This window comes from Macrosteles quadrilineatus, unplaced genomic scaffold, assembly GCF_028750875.1.
Source record: "Macrosteles quadrilineatus isolate MER2022 unplaced genomic scaffold, UCM_ALF_1.0 Scaffold_3__2_contigs__length_128488019, whole genome shotgun sequence".
In the NCBI taxonomy this organism is placed as follows: domain Eukaryota; kingdom Metazoa; phylum Arthropoda; class Insecta; order Hemiptera; family Cicadellidae; genus Macrosteles; species Macrosteles quadrilineatus.
In genome coordinates, this window is record NW_026542596.1 from 52,492,739 (window position 1) to 52,518,420 (window position 25,682).

General features: G+C 36.2%; 1 protein-coding gene across 1 annotated transcript in view; it reads right to left on the bottom strand.

Moving 5' to 3' along the window:
- Nucleotides 1-1,867: 1,867 nt before the first annotated feature.
- Nucleotides 1,868-25,682, bottom strand: part of LOC128989669 (uncharacterized) — a 104,394-nt gene continuing 80,579 nt past the window's right edge. Inside the window, exons 4-14 of the mRNA XM_054411636.1 lie at nucleotides 18,028-18,148; nucleotides 12,881-13,254; nucleotides 12,146-12,289; nucleotides 10,919-11,093; nucleotides 9,705-9,877; nucleotides 8,429-8,703; nucleotides 6,539-6,685; nucleotides 5,872-5,999; nucleotides 5,200-5,367; nucleotides 3,634-3,855; nucleotides 1,868-2,556 (exon numbers count right to left, since the gene is read on the bottom strand). Coding sequence (XP_054267611.1) covers nucleotides 2,480-2,556; nucleotides 3,634-3,855; nucleotides 5,200-5,367; nucleotides 5,872-5,999; nucleotides 6,539-6,685; nucleotides 8,429-8,703; nucleotides 9,705-9,877; nucleotides 10,919-11,093; nucleotides 12,146-12,289; nucleotides 12,881-13,254; nucleotides 18,028-18,088 — 1,944 coding nt within the window. The 5' untranslated portion in view covers nucleotides 18,089-18,148 and the 3' untranslated portion in view covers nucleotides 1,868-2,479. The remainder of the gene's footprint in view (nucleotides 2,557-3,633; nucleotides 3,856-5,199; nucleotides 5,368-5,871; nucleotides 6,000-6,538; nucleotides 6,686-8,428; nucleotides 8,704-9,704; nucleotides 9,878-10,918; nucleotides 11,094-12,145; nucleotides 12,290-12,880; nucleotides 13,255-18,027; nucleotides 18,149-25,682) is intronic.

The following is a 25,682-nucleotide window of genomic DNA, read 5'->3' on the forward strand; positions in this document are numbered from 1 at the left end:
GACCCATCCTTAATTAGCATTATTGTTTATTTTATATGGACATATTTTTTGTCTTTTGACAGTATGTAATTGTTATTTATTGTACAAACCTATATAAATATGTATTACAAATTATAGATTTTGATTTCTTAACACCTTCTGTTTGTGGACAACAAAAATTACCCATCAAAGTAATATTTGTCTATATCAAGATAATAGAGTAAAGATGTATGGAATGTATCATTTGGACTTTGAAGTTGCTTCCCCCAAGGTCTATTCAGGAGTTAAACTTAAAGGTCAATGCAGGATACAGTGAAACTGGTTATTACATAGCACTTCCATCCTAATATTGCCGTTGAGAGTAATTTCAATTTTACCCCGGGAAGAATGTGAGAAAATAAAAAACTCCACTGAATTTATTTTAAAATGAAGCCATTAACGATTAATTTACAACAAATCCCACTTCAGTATTAAATACGAGGGCTATCCTGAAAGTGACAGACGTTTTAGCCGGGTGCAGTCCATCTTGGCGTCAGTGTTCCTACACTCAGTACGCAACCAGCCGTGGTAGTTAAGCATCATGTCTTCTGTACTTTATACGCAGTGGAGTTTTGAAATGATCACTATAAATCGTAAATCTTGCTAGTTGCGAAGTGCGTGGTCTGATAAGGTGTTTTTGTTAGAAAAAAATTACAAACCTATTAAAATTTATCGCCGGATTTGTGATTTGTACGGCCAAGGAATAATGAGTACAATCGAGTGAGGCAGTGGTGCATTGATTTAAAAAATGGCCGAACCAAACTTCAATACGAGGATCACAGCGGTAGGGCTAGTCTTGTGATTGATGAATTGGTGTCTAAAATCTATGAACAAATCTGAGAAAATTGACGTTTTACAGCCATGGAACTCTCAGAACAATATCCTCAAATTTCACAGAGTTTATGTTATGAAATACTGGTTGGTAAACTTGGATACCACAAATTTTGTGACAGGTGGTTAACAAAATTGCTAACGGAGGACCGCAAAAAACAAAGAGTTGCTGCAGCACTGACATTTCTGGAAGAGTATGACAAAAGTGGAAACCATGTTATTGATCGTATCCAAAACGATATTGTAACTGGTGACGAGACTCTGGGTAAAGCACGTAAACTATGAAACAAAAAGGCAGTCTATGGAATGGGGTCACACACATTTCCCCAATATTATTTTGTAATAATAGGAGCAATACAGGTTGTAGTAGTAGCAACTGAAACTAGAAAGAATTAGCACTTGTCAAATTAATTGACGGTTAAAAATTTCACAGTTGACTAATATAAATATTATCTTATTTATTAATTTTTGCTTTTCAAAACCAAAACGATATAGATTCTGTCTTAATCCCATTGCAGCTAAGATGAGCTTTAATTTTTTTTCTTAACAACTACGCTTTCAGTTCTAGTATGTTGTGTGTGCACGTACATACACACAGGGCCAATATACTTGGGAAGAGCCCAAGTGACAAGCATTGTGTGGGAGTTCATCGAATTGGGCTCAGGGTCTTCCTCTGCTGTTAGCATTGTAGTACATGATGGCATGGGGAGTTAGGAGAAGGGACTAGTGCTAGACACCACTTAAGTGCACCATCGAACATTTTATTTGTCAATTGTTTTATATTTTTTATTTTTCTGTCATTCAAACTAAAGGGTGAAGATGCATGAACAACTCATGTATTGAAATTGCAAGAAATAATAGATACCATAGCTGAACACTGAAAAGTTTCCTACTTTAACTCAAATATACTCAAGCACTCTAAAAATGGTGTTACATAAAGGAATGTTGTAAATTGCTGGAAAGGCATCTTTCTACAGCAACATTTTGAATACCAAATAAATAACAAGATGTTCACACAAATATGTTTTATTTTACAAACATTCAACACAAGCAAATACAATTAGTGTCATGATTCACATACAAACATTTATGAGAATAATTTAAAACCTTAACATAATTACATATAACAAAGTACTAATGTGTTATCTCAAACTTTACTTAAAAGGTAAAAATGTAATATTTCCACTCTGGAATAAAATAAAAATAGTATAGCAACCAAAATGTTTAATACTTTTTCTTTTCTTTTCTCAATAACCTATACAAACATTTCGAACATCATAGTTTTGCTTGGACTCATCAAAGCAACTTAAAACACAAACAATATCTATTTAACAACTAGTATTGACTTAAAATTGAACATTGTTTTTCTAGGATAAAGTTTGAAAACATATCACAACAAATTAAATATAAACCTTATGTTTTGAATATCTAACTTAATTATAATCACCTATACATATATTTTCAAAAGCAAAAATATTATTTGTAAAATGAACTTATAAAACCTGTACAAAATACAAAAATAAAAAGTAAATTTACAAAATCTTGAAAACAAGATTTTTTCCACAAATAAAATTAAAAACTGTACATAAAAAGCTGCATGTTTATAACAGTCACATCCAATATGGATGACTCAGTAGCGAATGCGTTGATCTTTAGCTGGCTGGTTGTACACTTTCAGTGGAGTGTAAGTGCCATTGGCATTTGTGTCTGAAACAATTCATTAACGTACATTAGGTAAAGCTGAGTAGATGGTAAATTAATATAAATTGTACATGTAAAATTTCTCACTTATGGTAAAGCATTAAATTTATTGGCTAGATAAATATTTTCATCAGATATAATTATTTTCCCACTGTTTATAGGCATGCACTGTAAATGCGATACTCCCTGGTGTGGATTAACGTCCTCACTAGTGAGTACTAAGACTAGCCGCGAGTACTACCCTGATTATAAGACCAATTTGTTAATACCAAGGCAAAAATGTTGTTCGGATTCCACCATAAACTGTTGGTCCCTTAATTAGCATTAGCTATACAGTATTGGCTATTATTTAACAGCTGTGTCTAAGGAATATGTCGGCCTTAGTCACTAACGAGAGTACAAGATCGCACTGCTCATCATACTTGACTTTAAATACCTACTTTGTATGGTCGCCATTTTAAAAGAAAGTATTAAAGTACTGCACCTTTCCGTGTGCTGTGGCTTTGTACCATTCACCACCGTATTTGGTTTGTTTTCTAATTGTGTGAGTGGGGCAAAAGGAAGCATTGTAGACGTGATGTGAGAGAATGCAACATTAGGGATTACGGAACTAAAAGTACTACCCTAGACACCAGTGACTAGTGTTAGATGCCACTTCAGTGTTCCATTGAATGTTTCCTCTGTACCTACTTCTCTGTGATCTATGTTTAATGTGTCGCAGACTCATAAATCCCATATTTTTCATTTTGATGGCGCGAAACAAGTGGAGAAGGTCCCTAAGTTTTCTCACAAAAGGCTAAGAAACAAAATAAAGCAAGTTTATAAGCTTTTCAAAGAAAACCTAATCATAATAAGTAGCCGAGAGCTTATAGTGCTTTAAATATGAAAATCACTGGTTCAACTAAAAGTAAGATCAGTTTTAGACCATGCCATTTAATTGTCTTTGGACCATTAATGAAGCTATCTAACAACATGTTAACGTTAGACATTAACAAGTCCAGGATTTGGACAGTTCTCTTAAAAAAAAAAATGGGAACAATGTCAACAGTACAAAGCTCAAAAAAGCACGTTTAACATACTAACCATGAACAGGGGGCTGAGCAACCGATGAGTTGTTCTGTTTCCGCCACTGGTGCTTGAGACAGAAGTGGTAAAGAACAAAGTACAAACACGCAACAATTGCTGAGAGGAAGGCCCCAGTTTTGTATAGAGTCTCAGACAAATAGTCGCTCCATTTGGGAATTACAGTTGGCGTTTTCAGGTTTTCTGACATCAAACCACCAACAATGGCGCCGAGACATCGACCTAAAACATGATTTAAAATTACGCTTGATTGATTAAACTTTCTTTTTTCAGTTATACTTTTGATGAGTGCACTCACATTGTTGTTACCTTTATTACTAGTTTCTCTCTTGTAAGAAATACAATTAAAATTAGTTTAATGATCTTAAGAATTGAATACTCTCAGCAATACTTTTTTATTACTTATATCATTACTTTTTTATATAGATTTTACAAAAAAAATCTTTGCTGAACAATTAACCAAACAATGTCATAGAAATAGCTATCCAAACACTGAACAGTATGTAATTCTACACAGCGGGGCGGCTCAGTGGATACAGTGCTTGCCTGACAATAAGAAGGCTGCAAATGTGGGTGAGCATTTTTTCGTACAAAAATGCTGTGTACTATCGGTTCAATATCGAAATAAGTATCGATATTATTTCGGATCAAATGGGTTCGATTCAATTGATTGATGGTTGAATGAATGTAATAAACACCATTACCGCATCAATACGTGGTTCTGCCATCCTACGGTATTTGTGGTGTAGTGGTTAGAGCATTGGGCTGATAACCAAGAGGTAACTGGTTCGAATACTACCGGTGGCACTAACTTTTTATCAAAGATTTTGCTTAGAATTCCATTACTTCTTAACCGTACATCTTTTGTCAGAATTTGAGAAATTTATAATTTTATTTTATTAACAGAACTATATTTGAAATTAGTAAACCTTCAATTGATTTTTATTATAGATATTATTTAAGTTATCAGCCAGTTTGGTTAGTCAGGTTAGGTTATGACAGTTTGATTTTAAAATAGAATGCTCTCATTTCGTACGTATCACAATAAGCCTCTGACAGGATCTCCTGTAACAAACGGCAACTACAATCGCATCGATAGTATAGATGATGTCGAGATTCGATAGAGTAACGAACAATTAATGATAGTCGCGAAATCGCGCATCGTTTTTAGGCAAAAAATTGCTCACCGCAAATTTTATCCTGAGAAAAGTCTGTAGCTATGCAATGGTTAAATGTACCCATGTGTCCTTGATCATTTTAGATTAAAAAGCTATCCTGGCTAGAGAAACAGCTGATCTTTGTAACAATTCTACAAAGGTCATCTTACTCCATTCCAGGGGCCCATTTCATAATGAACTACAAGTTACAACTTTCCATAAAATTTGCATTAGGCGATCAGCTGATTTACTAATAATATTAGTTTGTACTTTATTATGAAATAGGCCCCAGATCGCATTCATTTTCAGCTTAAAATGCACACTGGAGTGAGTCACTGCTTAAAATATTGATAGTTGATACAAATCCTATTAGATCCCTTAAGTATAAAGACAATGTAAAGATAGTTACCAATACAGAAGAAGGCGATGACAGTGAGTGCTTGGCCGGTGACCAACAGATGACGAGGCACGAGATGGCGCAGATACAAGATGGCCGTGCTCCAGGCTAGCACTAGAGTGAACACCTCCAGCGCGCCGAGTGCAAACTGCGCCAGCACATCTTGGAAAATCAGCAGGCCTGCAGATCATAAGGTAATTTATTTCTTGAACCACAGCGTTTCAAAAGGTTAAAAGGATAATTTGGAGTAATTCAATTAATGTGGTTTGTTTTTCATAAACCAAGTAGTATTTATATGAGTAATACTATGGATTTTATACTTATTAATTTTGTTTTATGAGGTTAATTTCTAAGCAAATTTGATGTTACAGTGTACACATAAACTACGGAGCTATATACGCAAAAACGTCCTTTACTTAAAACACGACCAAGTTCGGTATACTTACAGTCTGTACAAATAAGCATGTACTGTAAATAAAAATTATATTACTAATGTGAAATTCTTGTGTAAACTCTGTTATTTCTTTCCAAAAGCATTTTCATTTTCAAAAAAGTACTTAGTCATTAATAAAGAAGTATCCGTTAACTGTTACTGACCCAATCAAGAGGGCTGATTGATAGAGGTTCTACTGTATATTTTTCCGCATAAAACATTGGTAAAGAGCAAATTTTCCAATTACATACCTGTATAACGAATTATGTAGAATGTGAAGGCCAAAATCAGAATGTTTGAGTGGCCGCAGTAATCCACAACCTTTTCAGAATACCACAAAACCAACACGGATGGTATCAGAGCTAGGACCACTGACTCCCTGAAACAATGGAAAACAAACACAGTTAACAGTGGTGAATAAACTGATAAAAAATGTGTGCATTCAACAGAAATCATTATTCACATCAACTCAACAAGTTGGTGCCTCAATTAAAATTTGCCCATTATGATTTTAAAACTATCAATAGTCAAAGGTTAAGTATAGGCCTACAAAAAATATATTATCTTTCTAAAACATCAAATCACTGAATGTTTTTGGATTCAGTATTATTCAACCTAAACTAGAGCCCTGCTAATCCTAACTAATTGGAATTGGACCATCTTTGGATTACCAATTAGCCAAAACACAAAATAAAGTGTTATAAAAAACTCGTAGGTAAATATATATGTATATATTTTTTTTTTTTATTACAAAGTCTTCTTGACTTGTGAGAAACAAAATTGAAATCAATAAATCATAGTGTTTGTAAAGACCAAGGGTACATTTTTTGTTAGATCGATAATGATTGTCTAGGTTTCATTGGTTGTCCTGGCGCTGTAAATGAAATGGGAAGTTGTAAATTGAATTCTAGTACTCACCAAGGTATGTAAGAGTCGATGGCGCAGCTGAGTAGTCCCAGTAACACCAGGACCAGAGAGAGAGCGCCAACTTGTCCTCCGGCGCCTCTCACTGTGAAGGGTCCAGGGGCATGCAGATGGTAGTCCACTGGAGAGAGGGGTAAGGACCTGGACAGTTAGTTCAGCATAAAACCTGCAGTTAACCTCCTCAAAGTTAAATTAAATACAGTTAAAAACCCCAACATACACAAGTGTGTCAACCTCTGACCACCAAAATTACAGGAACGAACAGAAAAAAAAACAGGCGCAAAACGGATCTTAACAATTAAGGTTAGAAGACCAAACTATTACTCAAACATAATATCCTCCCTCTGGAAGTGTTTATATGACCATTTGCTGTTTAGGTTTACTCTTAGGCCTCTGACACACACTGGCATCAGTCATGCTGCGACACCACCAGGGTCGGTTTAAAAGGTATAAGCATAGTACACAGTCACGCAGGACGCCAAGCAAAAAGGGGGGTCTAACCAGTGGCGTAGCGACAGTGGAGCGAGTGGAGCAGTCGCTCCAGGGTGGCAAGCACTAAGGGGCGGAGCGGCACCAGGCTAGGATTTATTTTTTTTACTATGTTGTCAAGCGTTGTAGGGGCGGAAGGAAGGTGAAGGGGAGGGGATAGGTATGGCCTGTCAATATAATCTGTCAACACAAAAAATAATTATGAAATCACTGAACAGACAAATAAGTGATTACTGTAGACTGTACCGATACTGATTCGTGAGGTTATGTATGCGCGCGCGCCAGTATTCGAGTTGTTAATTTATTAATAAACCACTGTTTCTTTAGAAGTGTTTTTTAGTGCTAATAATGAACTATGAATTCAGTTAAAATATTTCTACAAAGTATGCGAGTGGTGAGGTGGTAAGTTTTTAACAGATAGTTGATCTAAAGCTGCTAGGCCCTCCAAAACCCGATTTAGTTATTACACAATGTCAAAAATCATGTAAAGGTAGTCAGGGATTTATTTTTGTACTGTTCAATTATGCCTTAGATAATGCCCAAACGGGCCTAACTAAGTGCTTAAACGTCACCGACATCTACCCGCCATTTGTAAATTCGCGTCCTTTGCTCAGTTCCCGCTGTTTACGTGCACTTGGTAAAGCTATCATGTTTTGAGGAGATTTCTAAGTAAGGATAAGGTCCGTCCAATGATCTTAATTAAAATTCATGTTTTTATTTTTGAAAACACTAATCGAATAGGTTAAATATAATAATACCAGTTGATTTCCAATTTAAAAAACTCTAGTTACTCCATACCCCACACCCCCCAGCACTGGGGGGCGGCTTGGGCTATCCCTGCTCCAGGGCGCTCCAAACCTAGCTACGCCACTGTGTCTAACACTCACCAATGTTCAGTATCAAAGAAGGAAACTAGAGGCATTGAATATATATAACACTATAAGAATGCGAAACCACAATGCTCGAGGGCGACGCTTGTGGCTCATAGAGAAAGCCTACTTCTCAAAGATTCTATCAGGTTTCGCCAATGCCAACAAAAAGGACTGTACTCATTTTAGGTACATATATATATATATATTACATTTCAGGTTTGAACATCCAAGTAACACAAACAAAAGGTTTCAAATAAAAATTTGAGATACGAATTATTTTTAAAAGTAACAAGTTGTTTTTTTTTTTCATACCATATCCAAACCATAATGCTTAAATAGAGATAGTCAGTCAAATGACATAATAGTAGGCTATACAGTATAATGAAGATTTTGTGAATCAAACATTAATCTGAAAATAGTTAAGTGACTAAAAAAACACTAACCTGTAATATAAAATATTAAAAACAAAAACGTTCATCACAAGAAATCAGCCTTCATAATATCATATCACATTTTTACTTACCGATCAAAAAGGAGAATCACCGATGAGATGACGCTGAGAGCTGCAAAAGTGAAGATATAGTAGCTGTAAAAATGTTGGTGTTTGTCAGGCACTGGATCTGAAGGTAGGAGAAACTCGATGGCGAAGTCTACAGCGGGAGGGAAGAATGCGTAGCCAACCACAGCGTAGATCAACTGACGACACAGGAGAGATGGACTTTCCCTGGAAGCCACAACGAGACAAGCTGCTAATAACGCTATCGCCGTTGTGGGGAAAATGTCAGCTACACTGCGTAACTGCAACAATACAAGGATGTTAGACCACTGGGTATCAGTTATGCTGGTAAACCTTTGAGAAAAGGAATGAATGCACAAGCTAACTGCTTAAAAGTTCCAGTCAGTTGAGAGCACACAAATGATTAACATAACATCACAACTGATTTAAAATTATGCCTTTACAATTAAGGGAGCTTCTTCAGAAGAGAGAGTATAATACATTACACTACTACTATTATTGGCGTTGGATTGGTTAAAATCTACTTGACCTTGTGGATTAGCTGTGTTATCAGCCACTTCATACAATTTTCTAGACAGGCATCCTGGCTAAGTAACTTTTGTATGCAACAATTTACATAAAAAGTGAAAAGTTATTCAGTGGGATTCAACATTAGTACTCCAAGACTGACTTCAGCGATTAGACAATGCTTTTGGCTTTTGAATAAAATTTTGACATAAATCACAGAAACAAATTGTAGGAATCCTCAAATTGTGTAGTATATTATCCTAACCACCTCTAATATAGACAGAAAAAGACAAATGGATGAAGTTGCTTGGTGCGTTGTTGGCTCAGTCAGCAGGGCGACAGACTACGAACGAATCTATGACAGTAATATTGCGTCCTGGCCCCCGCCACTAAATTTTATTAGTACTCTCACATTTCACTCTTGTAATTATTAATTTATGTACTAGTTTAGCTACTCCTTGCTTTGCTGTATAGCTTAGCACAGGCTAGAGTCCTATGTGAACAAGCAAATATATATGTAATATATATATGTGTTAATAGGGGTATAGCCTCCTCTAAAAAAAAGGACAAGCTCAACAATGCGGCAACGCTACACTTGCCAGCCTAAAATTGCCATAGTAAAAACTAAAGTCTAAGCATCAACACCAGGAGACGCAGACGCTCCGAATGAATTACTGCTATTAGGTCAGGACTGCGGCTGCCATTTTTTGTCTTGCCGTGGCTTTGTATAAGAGGAGGTTATAAATATAGAGGCTGACAATTTAAACAAAATTACCAGTAGGAAAGACCAGAAGGTGAATTGAGGGTCTCCAAATGTATGTCGACACTCGCTCTCCAACAGCAGACTCTGGGAGTTGTTGTACGGGTCATCTAGGTCGCAGACAACGGAACAGTTCTCCGATTGATGTGACGGAGCCAGCGTTGGCTGCTTGCACGTTATCTTGTCCACTGGAAAAAAGCATTACCTATTAATTATTACTGGGAATTAATAGTAACTCTACTCTTATAATTGTTACTGAGAGAGAAATTTTGTTTAAAGTGACACTGAGTTTACTCATGACTTTTTTGAAAATATAGCAAACTCTTTATGTACCAGCTGATTTTTATTAATAAAAAAAATAACAGTTGAGCGAGCCACTCACAGGGTAAGAAACTTCGTTGGCAACATGCTCAATCATCAATAAACTATTACATCAACATACTGTCTGCCTCAATCAACTTTATGTTTTTTTTTACCTGGCTGCAACTTTAACAGGAAATGGTACATCTGGGTCTATTTCAATATACAGTCAACTATTTTACTTGATGTGACTAAGAGAGAATTTATTTTTTCACATCAATCACTGTCTTTTAAATGCCGTCTGTGTTTTTCCCCTGTGGTAATCATACAACTTTTGGCCAGAAAAACAAACATTAATGCATAACGGTATATTCCAATTGTTTTCTGACAGTTTTTGTTTAAAGGTTCACGATATCCTGTGTTTTACAAAAACAAACTGTTACAAATAGACTACAGCAGAAATAGACTGTTTCATGTTGCAGAAAATGGATATTCATATTCAGGTCAGATTGTCCCAGCTATTGACAGAGCTCTAATGGTGCAATACGATTGAACTACAAACATAAATTATGACAAATACAAAACGACACATTTTTATATAATACTGGTTGACCAATTGATTATTACACACAACAAGTGGCGTCGGTAGAATTTTGTGTTAGTTCTAACAAACTACAACAAATTTTTTTCTCAATATTCCAGCTTAAAGCCTGTGCTCAACTGCAGAGATTGGATGTCGCTTTGGGACGGTTAGCACAATGAGAGTGTTTTTTTTTTTTGTTAAACCTTTGAGAATAATCCTAAGAAAAATCTTAAAATGGTTAAGTATTTTTCTGGATCCGGGAGACATGAATGACTGTGCTGTTAAAGATCATTTTCTGAGCTGGGCCTGCTAGAGGTATCAAGATCAAGTTATCACACACACTCACATATATTGTAGCTACACCAATGTGATGGGTCCAGTGGAGGCAGGGAGGGAGCCAGAGTAACATTGATCGGAAGCTGTTTGCTGTATTCTGTATATACATGACACACTGACTGTCCATTTTGTTCGAAGCACAAGTGAGGCATGTCAGCAGTAATGTCCCGTTTCACTCGAGGATCCTGCATGGAAACAGCAGTAACGTTAAATAAGGAATAGAAAATAAATTGTGATTTTTTCAAATATATTCAAATTTATCTTACTTAGGAAAATGATTCCTGACTTATCAGTCTTTTTTGTTCTCGCACATACGTAGAAATATTGAAATAGCCACCTTGTTTAGCACTCTATTTTCAGCTCTCCTTAATAAAATTAGGGTAAAATATAAGGTAAATGTGAAATAAAAACTGGCGCAACAATCTCTAAAAAAAACTCAATGGATATTTAGCTACTCTACCTATATTAAGCATAAGTGCCGATTTAATAGATTGCAAGAGGTTTTAGGTTGTAGACAAGGTTCAGGTTTTAAAAGGCACAATCATAGGTTAACCATATTTATTTTGCATATAGTATTTTGGAATACCACCATCATTCTGTGCTGAAGACCAGAATACCTTTGCATGAAAGATGAGAGTGGGATCGATGCTATGATTTAGTTATTCTTTACAACAAAAAAAGGTTTCTTCCAGGACCTACAAACTTACATCAATGTGTCAAGACAGTGACCCACGCTTTTTTTCTAGTGGGAACTTGGTCCAGTTGACACGATCGATTGAGCTAAAAAATTATTAAAAGCGACAACTATAAACCTTTTATGTTCATGAAAATGACTTCTGAAACTATCTGTAAGTCTTCCCACTTTGAGTATCTGAATTCTCAATTTCTAATGGTTATAGGAAGCTTAGTCGTTTATTATCACCAGTGGCAGTGATTGCTGGATGACTATTATAGTGGAGAAAAACAGAAGAGGACAAAGATTCTTATACTGTACAAGAGGGGGGACAGTTTCCTCCATTTCACATTAAAACTGCAAGAAAATATTTTGTCTTTATACGTGTAAACTAGCTGTTCTGAATTGTACACAGTTTTAACTGACTACACAATTCCCGTACGTAGGACGGGCTAGCATCTCGTATTCATTATAATATAAATGAATTAAATCAAGCTATTCAATACTATTGTTGTTTTTTGTTTCTAAACTTCATTGCAAACACTTAAAATCATTATTTCATACCTCCTCCTCAATCTCCTCTTCGCTGGTCTCCCCATAGTCTTCATCGGAGGTATTGTTGGGGGCCGGAGTGCTAAAGAACCCCCCGGGACTGATGGGGCCGTCGCCACAAACGTAGCGGCACGAGCTCAGGAACAATGTGCCTCTCTAGGAAAAAATAAAATGTTAAAGAGATAGGTGTATGACGAGACTAGCTAACTTATTCCGCTAGGTGCTTATTTTAAGTTGTATCATTGAGTTTTGAAGACTGAGGTGAACATCCCTATATGGACCAGCTCTAGCTAGTTTATTATACAATCAGAACAGTTGACCTGGAGACTGAGCCATTTGTAGATTGTGTCACAGAGTAAAATTCTATTTTCTACCATGGTTATTGTCACTGTGATAGGATATGTGACATAAAATATGCCACAGTTTACAGTTTTGTCCTTTCGGTTTGGTGTGGTTATAACATTGGTGTATTGTATTAACATAAATTTGTAACTTACAAATAGTTATATTCATAGACAAATGGGTTCTGTATGAAAATGGGAGAGGATGGTCTTTTTTGATTTTTTTTTTAATTCCAACTAATTTTATACATTATGGACTGACGTTGACATTCTTAAATAAAACACAGAGATGTTCTGTATTAAAGTATCTGGATAGCAGTCCAAACCCATCAAATTATTGTGGATGTGCCGGGATCAACCCGTAATTTTAAATTACCAGCATCACGCATTGTAACTGAAAGCTTACATTATCACTAGGCCAGTTGTAACAAGGCAACTCCTGGCATTGGTCCTGCATCACCACAGAACCTTCAGGAGAACAGAGGAAGGAGACAGCTGGGTTGCGCTCATGAAGGCGGGAAACCTGAGGCACATAGAGTAGCGCTGTGTAGAACACGCCACCGAGTAAGGTGACTACGACGAGCATCGAGCGCATATATCTGCCGTAGCGTGCGGTAGAGCCCTGTGCAGGGACGCCCAGTCGATCAGCCAGGGGTGCTGCTACGAGAGGGCCTATCAGCGCCACCATGGGCGCCACTATAGACACGAGGTAGAGCTCGTCGGCGTGCAGACCAACTTTGTAGCCTGCCTGCCACAGTGCAGGGATCAGGCATCCCAGACCTGCAAACAACATAGGTTAGGTCACAGACTAGAAAACAAAATCAGACAGCTAAAGGTCGTAGCCCTTATGTTAGTTCATGATGCAGATATCAGGCAGCCGGCAGCGCCACTGATGATGATGCGAAAGATCTGCTTTACGACGTTAGAGTGACAAATGGTTTCTCCTCCTTAAATTACTAACATTTTTAGAATGAAATTTTCATATTCATAATCTACAAAAGTTACAAAACATGACAGTCTAAAAATCATGAACATTAAAAATGTTTGTAAATAAATAACTCTACATAAAAAAAAACATATGATCTAAATTGTAGCTTTATAAACTGATTCCCTTCCCCTGATAGTCCAGTCAATCCGTTGTGAAAATCACCCAGACGTGGACAACAATAGTGTCCGAGGAATTTTGTCTACAATTTATGTTTTTTGTGTAGTTGAACCCGAATCTGAAGTTGTTCAACAAATATTTCTTGATCGTTCCAAGATATTTACAAAAAATAGCGAAGTTTTAGCAGTGTAGTAACTCAAAGTAGTACGGTCACTGTTGTCGGTGAAGATATCGATCTTCTGGTGCTACTAGTGGGCTTAGCATCACCAGCCAACGTATTTCTATTCAAGCCTGGGAGAGGGAAAGCCAAACCACTTTTGTACCGTCCTCAGAGCCTGGTCAGTGAAAGGATCGCCCAGAACATCCTTTTCGTTCATGCAGTAACCGGCTGTGACACCACGTCCGCACTATACGGCCAAGGAAAGGCTAAGGGTTTGAAGTTGCTGGACAAACACCCCCAGTTGTCTTCCCAGCTAGCCCTTTTCAGGACACCTTCCCATGACCCCACCTTTAACCAGGACTCTATTGAGCTAAAATTGCTCTATTTTTTGCGAATATCTCGGAAAGCTTAAGAAGTATTTGTTGGACAACTTCAGATTCGGATTCAGCGACTCAAGAAACATAAATTTCTGACAAAATTCCCCGGGCACCATTATTGTCCACGTTGGATACGAATTGACTGTACTATCAAGGCACATTCAATGGTACCGATGTTGCTCGAATTGGAACAATCGAAAAGTAAGCTAAATTATTAATACTATATATGAGGTTGTCCAGTAGTCGAAAGCTCTGGCAAAAATATGTAATGTACAGACTTCTATCTTTGACTATTAATACAACTTCATTATCCAATAGTAAATGCTTCTGTATTTTCATTTCAAGGTGTAAATAAAACATGTGATTGGAATTTCTTATATTTTTGTTTTGATTTTCTGTTTATATTTTGTTGTTATTTTGTCACCAGCATGGCAAATTATAAGGCCAAAGTTAATTACTTTTAATTTTAAATACATTTTTGTTCTTATTTTTAAAGCGGTTTTTGCTTCCTTAGTCTATGATTAAACATACTCCTTATTTACGCTGCAGATTGTCTTTGAGGACCAGCTGAAGGCGGATTTGTTAATTTTGGTTTTCCTATTTAAATAAAACTGTATCAAAAACAAGGCGAGTTTTACAAGTTGATACTTATTAGCCAGTGAGTAAAGCTGGATTGTTCGAAAGCACGACAAACAACTCCCGCCAGCAATTCCTCCGACATGGTCAAGTCTAATCTGAATTATTGTTGTTTGTGCACAAGCAACTGTAAGGTGAGTGAAATTGGATTGGATACTCATTTTGAGTGTAAGATCAACCTAAAACGCTAGGATCCAATATGAAAGAACGATAAAAAAAGCATCGCCAAAAACACTGTTCGGCGGATTTACACTGGGCAACTTAGTATTTATAGTGCTTGATGCGTTCATAAACTCAAGACTTCCTTAAAAGCGACTATAGGCTCTGAGCTCTAACAATTCGTTAACAATGTAAGGTATAATCATAATCTGTACATTACATATGTTTGGAGTTTTTTTACCACTGGACGACCTCTAGTATTGTTAATTCTGTAAGCGATTTAAAAAAATCAAAATTGTGAGAGTTTGACAGCTCCCAGGATGATGGGAGGGGGCTCAAATTAAAGGTGTTGGTCCCAGCGGGCCGGGAAAGTAACATATTATGTCCAAATCTACCAGAAAATGAGAAATAACGAAAAATATCCTCCATTTGAAATGCATTGGAAATGTATTATCATTTTTATTCTACTTTTAATTCTGTTGATATAGGGCGTAAAGTTTGTTTACAGCCTGAGGATTGGTAGGGCGAGTGCCGGCCAGGTATCAGTGACCGCGGTTCCACGGTGCGGCGGTATGGGGGTGGCATTGGCAAGATCGACCAGGGCGGGTTGAGCAAAATTTGTTTTAGGGATAAAATGAAACTGTTATAACCTAAACTAGCCAAACTTTCGATATTATTCAATCGATATTAGGGTAGCCCAGTTAAGAAACTGTACCCGTCTCCGTTACAACCTGCCTACTACACCCTCTTCCACTAATACCCCTCCCATGAATCACTCTTACGCTATCTGCGGAGTCAAACGGTACTCGGGCCTATCTGACGATTTTGACAGTTTATAATCCCCACGAAAAAGCTGATCCACTCAAACTCAGGTTCAAAAACTTTTACGAAAACGATACTTTCTCATTTTCCATTAGGATAATAGTATCCATATTCTTAAAATGGTTTACAATACCTGCATATAGTAATCCTTTGTTGCTGATTTTGGCAACTAGTTTCGGTTCATTATTGAACCCTCTTCAGGCCTCAAGGTGTCAAATAATCACTTCATTCGAAGGTTGTTAATAACAGAGTTCAATAAATAAGACATATACAAAACACGATACACTGAACGGACACACATTACAAAAAACACGAAGGGACAATGACATTGACAATCGATCGTGACCGGGCTGAGGTAGGTAAAGTCTAGACTAGCGGTCAAAGTGGTCTATGACGTTTGTCTCTGTCTTCTTATTTACAATACAGCTATTAGGATACTGGAGGGGAACAATGAATGAATGAACACGCACCGGTGATAAGAAGACAGAGACAAACGTCATAGACCACTTTGACCGCTAGTCTAGACTTTACCTCAGCCTGGTCACGATCGATTGTCAATGTCCCTTCGTGTTTTTCGTGTTTTTTGTAATGTGTGTACGTTCCGTGTATCGTGTTATGTATGTCTTATTTATTGAACTCTGTTATTAACGACCTTCGAATGAAGTGATTATTTGACACCTTGAGGCCTGAAGATGGTCCAATAATGAACCGAAACTAGTTGCCAAAATCAGCAACAAAGGATTACTATATGCAGGTATTGTAAACCATTTTAAGTATTATACAGTAATCAGGAGGCTAAACAACTATTTTTTATCCATATTCCACTGAAGGTAAATAACCACATCTGTAAAAATAAATAAAATTAACTTAAAAAAAAAATTGTATAGCATGAACATTCACATTACACGGCAATTCAAATTCCATATTTCGAACAAATGAAAAGTCTAAAAATATAGTTCATTGAAGTAGGTCAGCTAGACAGTTGATTCTCGACGGAACTACAGATGCAGGTGAGGTAGCGGCACAGCAACTACCAGCATTGATAAGAGCAAAACCCGCAGGTCAATGACTGACTCGCGGCCTATAGCCTTTGTTGTATTGACTGCACGAAGTCGTCCAGCCACCTCCGTATATGGGAGTAATCACTGGTAATACAAGTACTGGACCCTCATAGACTAGCTGGGCCGCTGGGTGAAACGATCTATTGATTCCGGCGTTTCATGCACCCGGATAACTTAAAAGTCGGGATAGATTATGAAGATTCATTTTATGGCTCATGGACTCTTTTGTGACATTCACTTTCACTAGTCTTAGTATTTTCGTCAACCAAATTGTTTTGACTCGTTCCGTTGCAAGCGAAATCGACAAAGCTTTCAATACGATAAAACATTCGGCAAATTTAACATTTAAAAAGAAAACGGACAAACAGTGTAATCACGACTAATCAATCCAGGCGAGCAGACTGCTGGTTTCGTGATTCGTTAGTGTTTTGTGCCGCGCTCATATAGCCTAATAATTTGCATTTTATTTTGATGTTGTGACAGTTATTAATGTTGAAAAAGCTGCGCTTTCAACTAAACTAGTCAGCAATATTTTACTGACGATAATTTTGTATACGAAAATCGAAATATGAGTCAGATATGAAACCAATTTCCTTTATATTGTAGTCTATTCTTTTAAAATTTCACTCATGGATGGATGCCCAAACATTTCAAACGTACATTTTTTATCAAATCTGAAACCACGTGTAATTGATTATTACAGCAAACTATTAAGGGAAGCTGAAATAATATCAATAGTAATAACTGTCTAAAAACTTAAAGAAAATACTACGAACACATAAAAATACATACAAAACAAAAACAAAAATCAAACATTTAAACAAATCGCGGTTGTGTTATTTAGGACGTGTAATAGTTTATTTTTTTAATGGATGTTAACATTTTCTGAGGTGGTATCTAGATTACCATCGGCTTAGTAATTTAATTAGTTTAAAATGTTAAACCATAATTCAAAAACGTTTTCAAAAAAAAAAACACACACAAATTCATGATCAACTCATGGGTAGTGTAGGTAGTTTTAGCTTAACTTAATACAAGTGTTGTTATTTCAATAATTTATGGAGTAGGAATATATATCTAGACAAAAATGGTAAAACTACAATCTTAATTAATGAAGTCACCAAAGTCACAGTATCTTCGAATTTCTGAGACTTTTATGTCTTCTTCGAAGCGGAGCTACAGTCAGTTAATGCTTGCTAGTCCACTATTTAGAGACGAGATATATTTACTCACCTCCGAAGAACAAGAAAAGCAGACATTTCAGCGAGATAAGATTCAGGTTGACTGGGGCCATGTTGGGAGAAATGCCTTGGACAGATCACAGGTAATGTAGACTAGGACTACATAGCTTCATCTGAAACAAGCAACGGAAAAACCTTAAATTTATTTTAAAAACCTCGTAAATAAAAAATAAGTAGTTGAATAAAGTCTGAGTCAAATGGTTCACATTTGACATGCGTCATTTCATTAGCATCGCATCCTAAAAACACACTCCAGGGTACACTTACATCCATTACCTTTATACTCCGTAATATGACATGTAGACAATGATAGAGCTGAAGTAGTATAAGAAAACTTTAGGATGGATAGACGTGCCGATGTCTTTTTTATTATCTGTATCCACGTATATTTTATTATTTACAACAGTGTCGGTTCTAGGACCTTGTCAAGGGGGTCTTCTACACAAGGGCACGAGGATGTGTAGGAGCCCTCCTAAGAAAATGAAATGTTTGCCATTGTCAAAGCAATTTTGGAGACTTTTTCCAAAATGGAGAACTGTTTCCAAAACCTCCGTTACGTTTTTATGACACAATGTTAAGTTATATTTTCAGGGTCCTGGGAACCACCACAGATTTTGCGACTGTTGAGGAATTCAACAAAAATAATATAGCTCAAGGTATATATTACCAACAAAGTAAAAAGCATTAAATCCACGAGCTTAATCGTAATAATGAGTTTTTATACAACAATTTTAAAATAAAAATAAGTGAAATAAATGTGAACTATCGAATAAGTTTATCTTGTACAAAAGTGAAAAACGTCAAGCAAAGAAAGTATAACCAGTGCAGCTTCTAAATTATACTGAGTGACTGACCACGAAAATTTGTAACCACGCTAGAAAAATATGTGCACAATTAATTGGGTGTTATAAAACCATCTTAAAAATCTGGAGCACAAAAATAAGACTGACGTAATGGTGGAGAGGTCAACACAGTAATTTGTGACTGAATACGTCATCAAGTACCAACACGCCCACATTCATTCATATTACATACCTCGGTGGTATCACGCCACATCACAGACCACATACCACATGTTAGATTCACTCAAGTATATATCAGCATGGCCTTCATCCGACATCCCGCCCACATGTATTCATACCTCGGTGTTAATACCACGTGTGTGTCTCTGAGGACATGTTCAATTTCCAGCCCTTTCACATTCTTTCATAGAATAAAGTTGTGTTTGTTTGTTGGTATGTATGGTAATGGTCCGTTTATGTTATTTGAGAAGTTGCGTAGATTTTCCATTACGAATGTTAAAAAAAAAAGTTTCACGACGTTTCGAGGATCTGTAATCTCATCCCATACTCAGGTGAACTAGATCCTAAAACATTATAAAACTCTGTAGGGGTTGTTTGTTTCCTTCTGGGATTTTAAATCCTTGTTTTGACTACCAACCTGTTCAGTTATCTGTGTTTTCATTTGCAATTTTACAGTAAGAACTGGGTTTTTGTTATTTGTTTTATCTTGTTGTTTGATCTATTTTCTCACCTGAGGACGGGATTCGATTTTATATCCTTGAAACGTGTCGGAAAGTTGGATTTTTACTAGCTATGATGGAAAATATCAGCAATAACAAATTTCAATCATTAACAATGCTATCGTTACATAAAATCCTCCGCATTAAACTATTATTGAATGAACGAAGTGAATTCTCATACATGACAAAATGCATCTCTTTGGGACGCAATAGCCTTAGAAATACTATGTATATCCAACTTGAAGTGTTGCACAAAGATTTTATAGCATAATATCTTGAGAATATCAGTTGTTGAAGAATATTTATTCTGTAATAATTATAAAATCTTAAAAAAACCATTTTAATTTTCCCCCATAAGAATAACATTAAGAGCTACCTTCTTCTTCTATTTTTTTGTTTACATTTTACAAGCAACAATTTTGTCGTATATTTGAGACACAGAGAACGACCAAAGTCTCTTGTTTCTTCTGTCCATGGAGTATACAGGTCTGCTTAAGAAATCTTTGAATCTTTCATTCTACGGTTTCTAAAAAAATAACAATTGGTCTACTAAAAGAAATGGGGAATTTAAAAGATATCCACATATGACATAAGTTTATTGAAATCAATGAAAATATATAGTTAATTTTTTTTAAGTTTTTACAAGTTGAAGTCGTTACAGTGTCGTGTCACGTGTCAGTCAGTGTCGTCAGTAGCCATGGTATGGTTGTTTTGTAGGTTATGTTATTGTTATTGTAAGACCAGTGACTACAGACGTTGTACAGACGTTGGTAACTGAGTTGGAGCTATTCATTATGTTAATTTTCAATATTAAAATTACAGCTTAACTAGATCTATTAGTAAGTTATTGCCTTTTCAAACATTTTTCTTTTTGTCGGATCTTGGTTGTCTGCTGTTATCCGGTAGGTAGGCCTAGGTAAGAGCTCTCTGAGTGATTGATGAAGGTTTAGGGGTTTGTTTTACTTTTAAGTCCATCTAGACCTACTCAGCCTCCCTAAGACTAATAAGCATAACTTAGTAAAATTCTCTTTGGGTAGGGTTTATTTCTTTAGTTAACTTACAGTTCCGCAGAGGACCTGCGAATGCAATTTATATCTTAATCGGTTGAAATGGATAAGTTAGTTTAAAACTCTCTTTAGGTACGGTAGGGTAAGTTAACTTAAGTTCCGCAAAGGACCTACGAATGCAATTTATATTTAATCGGTTGAAATGCATAAGTTAGTTTTAAGTTAAAACTCTCTTTGGGTAGGGTAAGTTAACTTTAAGTTCCGCAGAGGACCTGCGAATGCAATTTATATTGTAATCGGTTGAAATGGATAAGTTAGTTTAAAACTCTCTTTGGGTACGGTAGGGTAAGTTAACTTAAGTTCCGCAAAGGACCTACAAATGCAATTTATATTTAATCGGTTGAAATGCACAAGTTAGTTTAAAACTCTCTTTGGTTAGGGTGAGTTAACTTACAGTTCCGCAGAGGACCTGTAAATGTGATTTATAACTTAGGCCTATCTTATTCGGTTGTAATATTGATAACTTTTGTAGCGATTATTATTCGGTTTAAAAACTTATATCGCTAAGTACCTACTAAAAATTGTTGCTGCACTTAAGTAAGTTAAAATATCTGTCCTACACTCATTCAAATGAATATATCAATTATTTCTTATGTAGGGCCTACCGGTACTTCATTTTATATATCAAGTTTGGTTAGCCTAACCTAATTAACCGAATAAAATAATCAATATACTTAGGCCTATTGATAATTTGCATTCGAATGAGTGTAGGACAGATGCTAAAGTGCAGCCAAAAATGTTCCCAATTTAAACATTGAATCGAGTTATAAACTGTATTGCTGTGTAAGTTTGTATTGCTGTTAAATTAATGTAAACATCTATCTGAGTTAAGTGAATTAGAGTTTTTATTGATGTTTTGTAAATGAAACTAGGCCTAACTTCACTAAGTAAGTTATTGAATAAAAAACAAAATATATTTTATGAAAGTTAACTTAAAAATACAGAAACAATAACCAAAACTTATTGATATGATTAGTTATGAGACTAGACCTCATAAATCAACTTAGGGTTCCGAAATGTAGTAATTTCTTTCTTTTTTAGACATAAAAATTTACAAAAATGATCAAAAAGAAACAACTTTATTAGGCTATTTTAAGTTAAATGTTTTTGTTATCTTAAGCCTATTTTTGAAGCAAATTTCCCATTATACGGAATAAGCAAAATGCTGTAGTACTCATGGTAAGACCTGAGACATGCACCCGGACCTATTTGCTTTGTCATTCTGAGGTCCCTAGAGGCCAAAAACACCATTCGTTCGAATTCATTTTTATGTGTGTCCGTTAACACGATAACTCAAGGCAAAAATGATCCACTTTGATGAAATATGGTATGCATCTATTCGAACGAGTTCACGAACCAGCATGATCAAACTATGGGAACAGGGGTTATGGGGGTTTTATTGGGTGAAATTGGGGTTTTTCCTTTATTGACTCTGAAACATACAATTTTATTTACAAACAATTTAGTAGGCCTAAGTTTATACTAAAGCGTTATTATGGGCATAAAGGTTACAGAGAAAATTTAAAAAAGCTAAATAAAAATATTCATTAGGCCTACTCATGGAGAATAAACATACAAAAACACTTTTTTAGTTTTACCGTACCCTCCCGATTGCAGCAAACCTAAGTAGACTCACTAAACCAATGTTATTTAAATAGGGAATAAGCCTACTGTAACATAATTGTGATATTTTAAGGAGCTATTTAAGAGTAAATCCAATCAGGCAAATGGAAATTCACTTAATCTGCAGGTTTTCTGCGGTGGGGGTTATTTAAATCATAGGCCTATGGGAAATAGTTATTTGGGAAATGTTTTGGCACTAGCTATAGGCGAGTACCTATGGAAAGTATTTCGAGTGCATGAAAGGCAGTTTGCATACACATTACACATTATATATTTCCTACAGTAACTAGGCTATAAAGCATAAATGATTAGTCTTTCAATCACTGTGCCACACGTTTTTAGGTTCACAGAGGATACGCATCCGGTAACCGGACATAGATTAGGCGTCCGGCAGTGACGACACTGGGTTGTGGGGGCCCGGAACGCCATTTCCACAACGATACGATGTACTGCCATCGGTGTTCGTGGTGTAGTGGATAGAGTGCTCGGCTGATATGCAAGAGGTCCCTGGCTCGAATCCCATTGGTAACTTTAACTTTTTGTCAAAGATTTAGCTTAGAATGCAATTTTCTTCTTAACTGTTCATCTTTAGTTAGAATTTTTGTCATTTATAATTGTATTTTATAAACAGAATTTTACCTTCATTAGATTTTTTCATTCTCAGCAAGTTTGGTTGGTTAGGTTATGTTATGACAGTAACTGCCGGATGCCTAATCCACGTCCGGTTACTGGACGCTTATCTTCTGCGTTTTATGTTATGTTAAATCAAATCCAAAAATTGAACGAAATGGGAAAAACATGCACGCTGCACTAGCTGATCGTAATCGCAATATTTTTAAGTGTTGCCCACTTATTTTCAAGCGTACACGCTGTTTTGTGTTGTTTGGTTGGAATAGGCTACTGGTGTGTGGCAACAAAAAAAGTGTGGCAAGTTAGATGTAGTAATCCTAAGCAGCTTTCTGTGCTATAATCAGAGCAAGGAAGGCAACTTTGTCAGGTGACTGTAGGAAAATTAAATTTGATGCAATATTAATATTGAACCGAATTATAACTTAATCGATTTAGGGTGTATTGATATTTAATCCAATGATAAGTATATTGCAGATTCTCTGTGGAACTGTACCCTTCTCTTTGAATCCAATTTAATTTGGCTTTAGCATCGATAGTTGGAGCTTAATTTGGATTTAAACAATGCAGGCACTATCCTAACTGATTAAAAAGTTATAAGTTAAGTTGGGAAAATAGCATAGGTTAGGTATAGGGATCCCTTTATGGAACCTTACAGTAGGTGCAGGCTTTAAGCGTCCGTAATTCACCTAAGTTGATAAAAATTCATGTGACGAGAGTTACAAAAAAATTTACCACAGAATTCCACATTACCTATTTCTTGGTTTTAAACTGGCTTGTATCACCATGAATATATAGGCTACACAGCCTACATGTTTCATATTAAACTTGATCCTGATATTATTATACTGTAAGCTTACTGATGGATGGGGAAAAGAGAAAATGAGTCGTTTGCTGATTATTCCTGCTGGGTCTAAATAAGCGATTCTAAGTAGTACCTATTGTTAATTTTTAATAAGGGTTTGCATTGGATCAATGATGTACCTTTGCCGGATGAAGTTTAGCAAAAGAAATATCTGTTAATAGCCAATTGGTAAGATAACTTGCATAGGTCTAGGCTATTTTGTTTTTGTAGCCTAAATGGTAGGTCCTCGATAAGTTGTATGTAGCCTAATTGTGTTTCTTTAACATAATATGCCTTAGGCCTACTAAGCAACCATTTAATATATTCCATAATTAAATATGACCTTGCCCAGCCTGTGACAGGTCACTCACTTCTAGGCATCAGTTTAGGTGAAAGAAATTCCCAACTTCTATTAGCAATTAAGGAATAACATAGATTGGCAATACCTGTACACAGCAATATCATAAGTAGTTGTGGTTGGCATAATTTTATGTAATGGGATAAATAATAGGCTACCATTACTGTAGTGGTGAACCTGTTAGGCCTAAGCCTACCATAGTGATAAAAAGATTAAACTTATTGATAGTAGCCTACCCTCATCTGAACCGTTTAGTCGAACAAATGAAACACCTGAACTTGTCGTCCAAGTGCTGGCGAACCCCAAACCCTGTGTGATCACTTTCCTAGCATTTTGCTTTAGCTTCACGCAAACGCTCGCTGGTAACTTTGAACATGGTTGATATTAGCAGCGGTTTTGCCAAACTCGCTTGCGAATCAGTGCTGTGTTTTGGGTGATCGCAGTTGCTGGCAATTCGTTATTGACAGTGAGAGTTAGCCAGGGGTGTCGTACAAAAAAAAACTTTGGGAGGGGGACACAATTTTAATTTTTCACATTAATTGTAATCACAGATTTCCCAACTATATTTCTCAGATTTCCCGACTGTAGGCCTATTACTCAGATTCCTCAAATAGCCCAATTAATATTAAGTTTTAACAGTACAGTAGACTCCCTCTTTTCCAGACACCTTTTAACCGGACTACACTCGACAGAAATGACATCTCTTTAACCGGACAATTTTTATCAGGACATTGGTTTAACCGGACTAGATCGGCAGGAAGTAGCCGGTACTGAAACGACTGTTCTCGTGGGAAAGATTTGAGAACAGTTATCACATGCTGAATACAATTTGCAAAATACAATGCTCTCCTAAATTTAAGTTGAATATCACTGTAAACGGTCCGTTTTAATGAGTTTTTGGGGACGTCGGCTTAACCGGAAAACCCGTTATCCGGACTTGCCTCGGTCCCTAGGAGTTCGGATAAGAGGGAGTCTACTGTAAGGAGGATTTGTTACTACCGGTAACAGAAATGTTACTAATGAGAACTTTAACTAAAAGCTTTGAATTACTGTGTACTGTAGATATGTTACATACTGTAGTTATTAAATACGAAATTACCAACACTTTTTTACTTTAAGTTAATTATTAATTAATTAATTACTTTACATAGGAGGGTAGATATCTGCTCAGTTGAAAATCTACCTTTTAGTCCACATTTTCAAACTCATAACTTCAAATACTCAAAATTCCAAACTTTTACACATTGGATAAGATTTACACTTTTATACAACTTTCAAAGATGATTTGGGCATAGTCAGTTGTGTGTTTTAAGTTATGTGAAAATGTCTGTAAAAGTTGAACTGATGTGGCCAACAGATATGGTAATTAAAAATCTAGGCCTAGAAGTTCACAGATTTCCCAACTATATTTCTCAGATTTCCCGACTGTAGGCCTATTACTCAGATTCCTCAAAAAGCCCAATTAATATTAAGTTTTAACAGTACAGTAGACTCCCTCTTTTCCAGACACCTTTTAACCGGACTACACTCGACAGAAATGACATCTCTTTAACCGGACAATTTTTATCAGGACATTGGTTTAACCGGACTAGATCGGCAGGAAGTA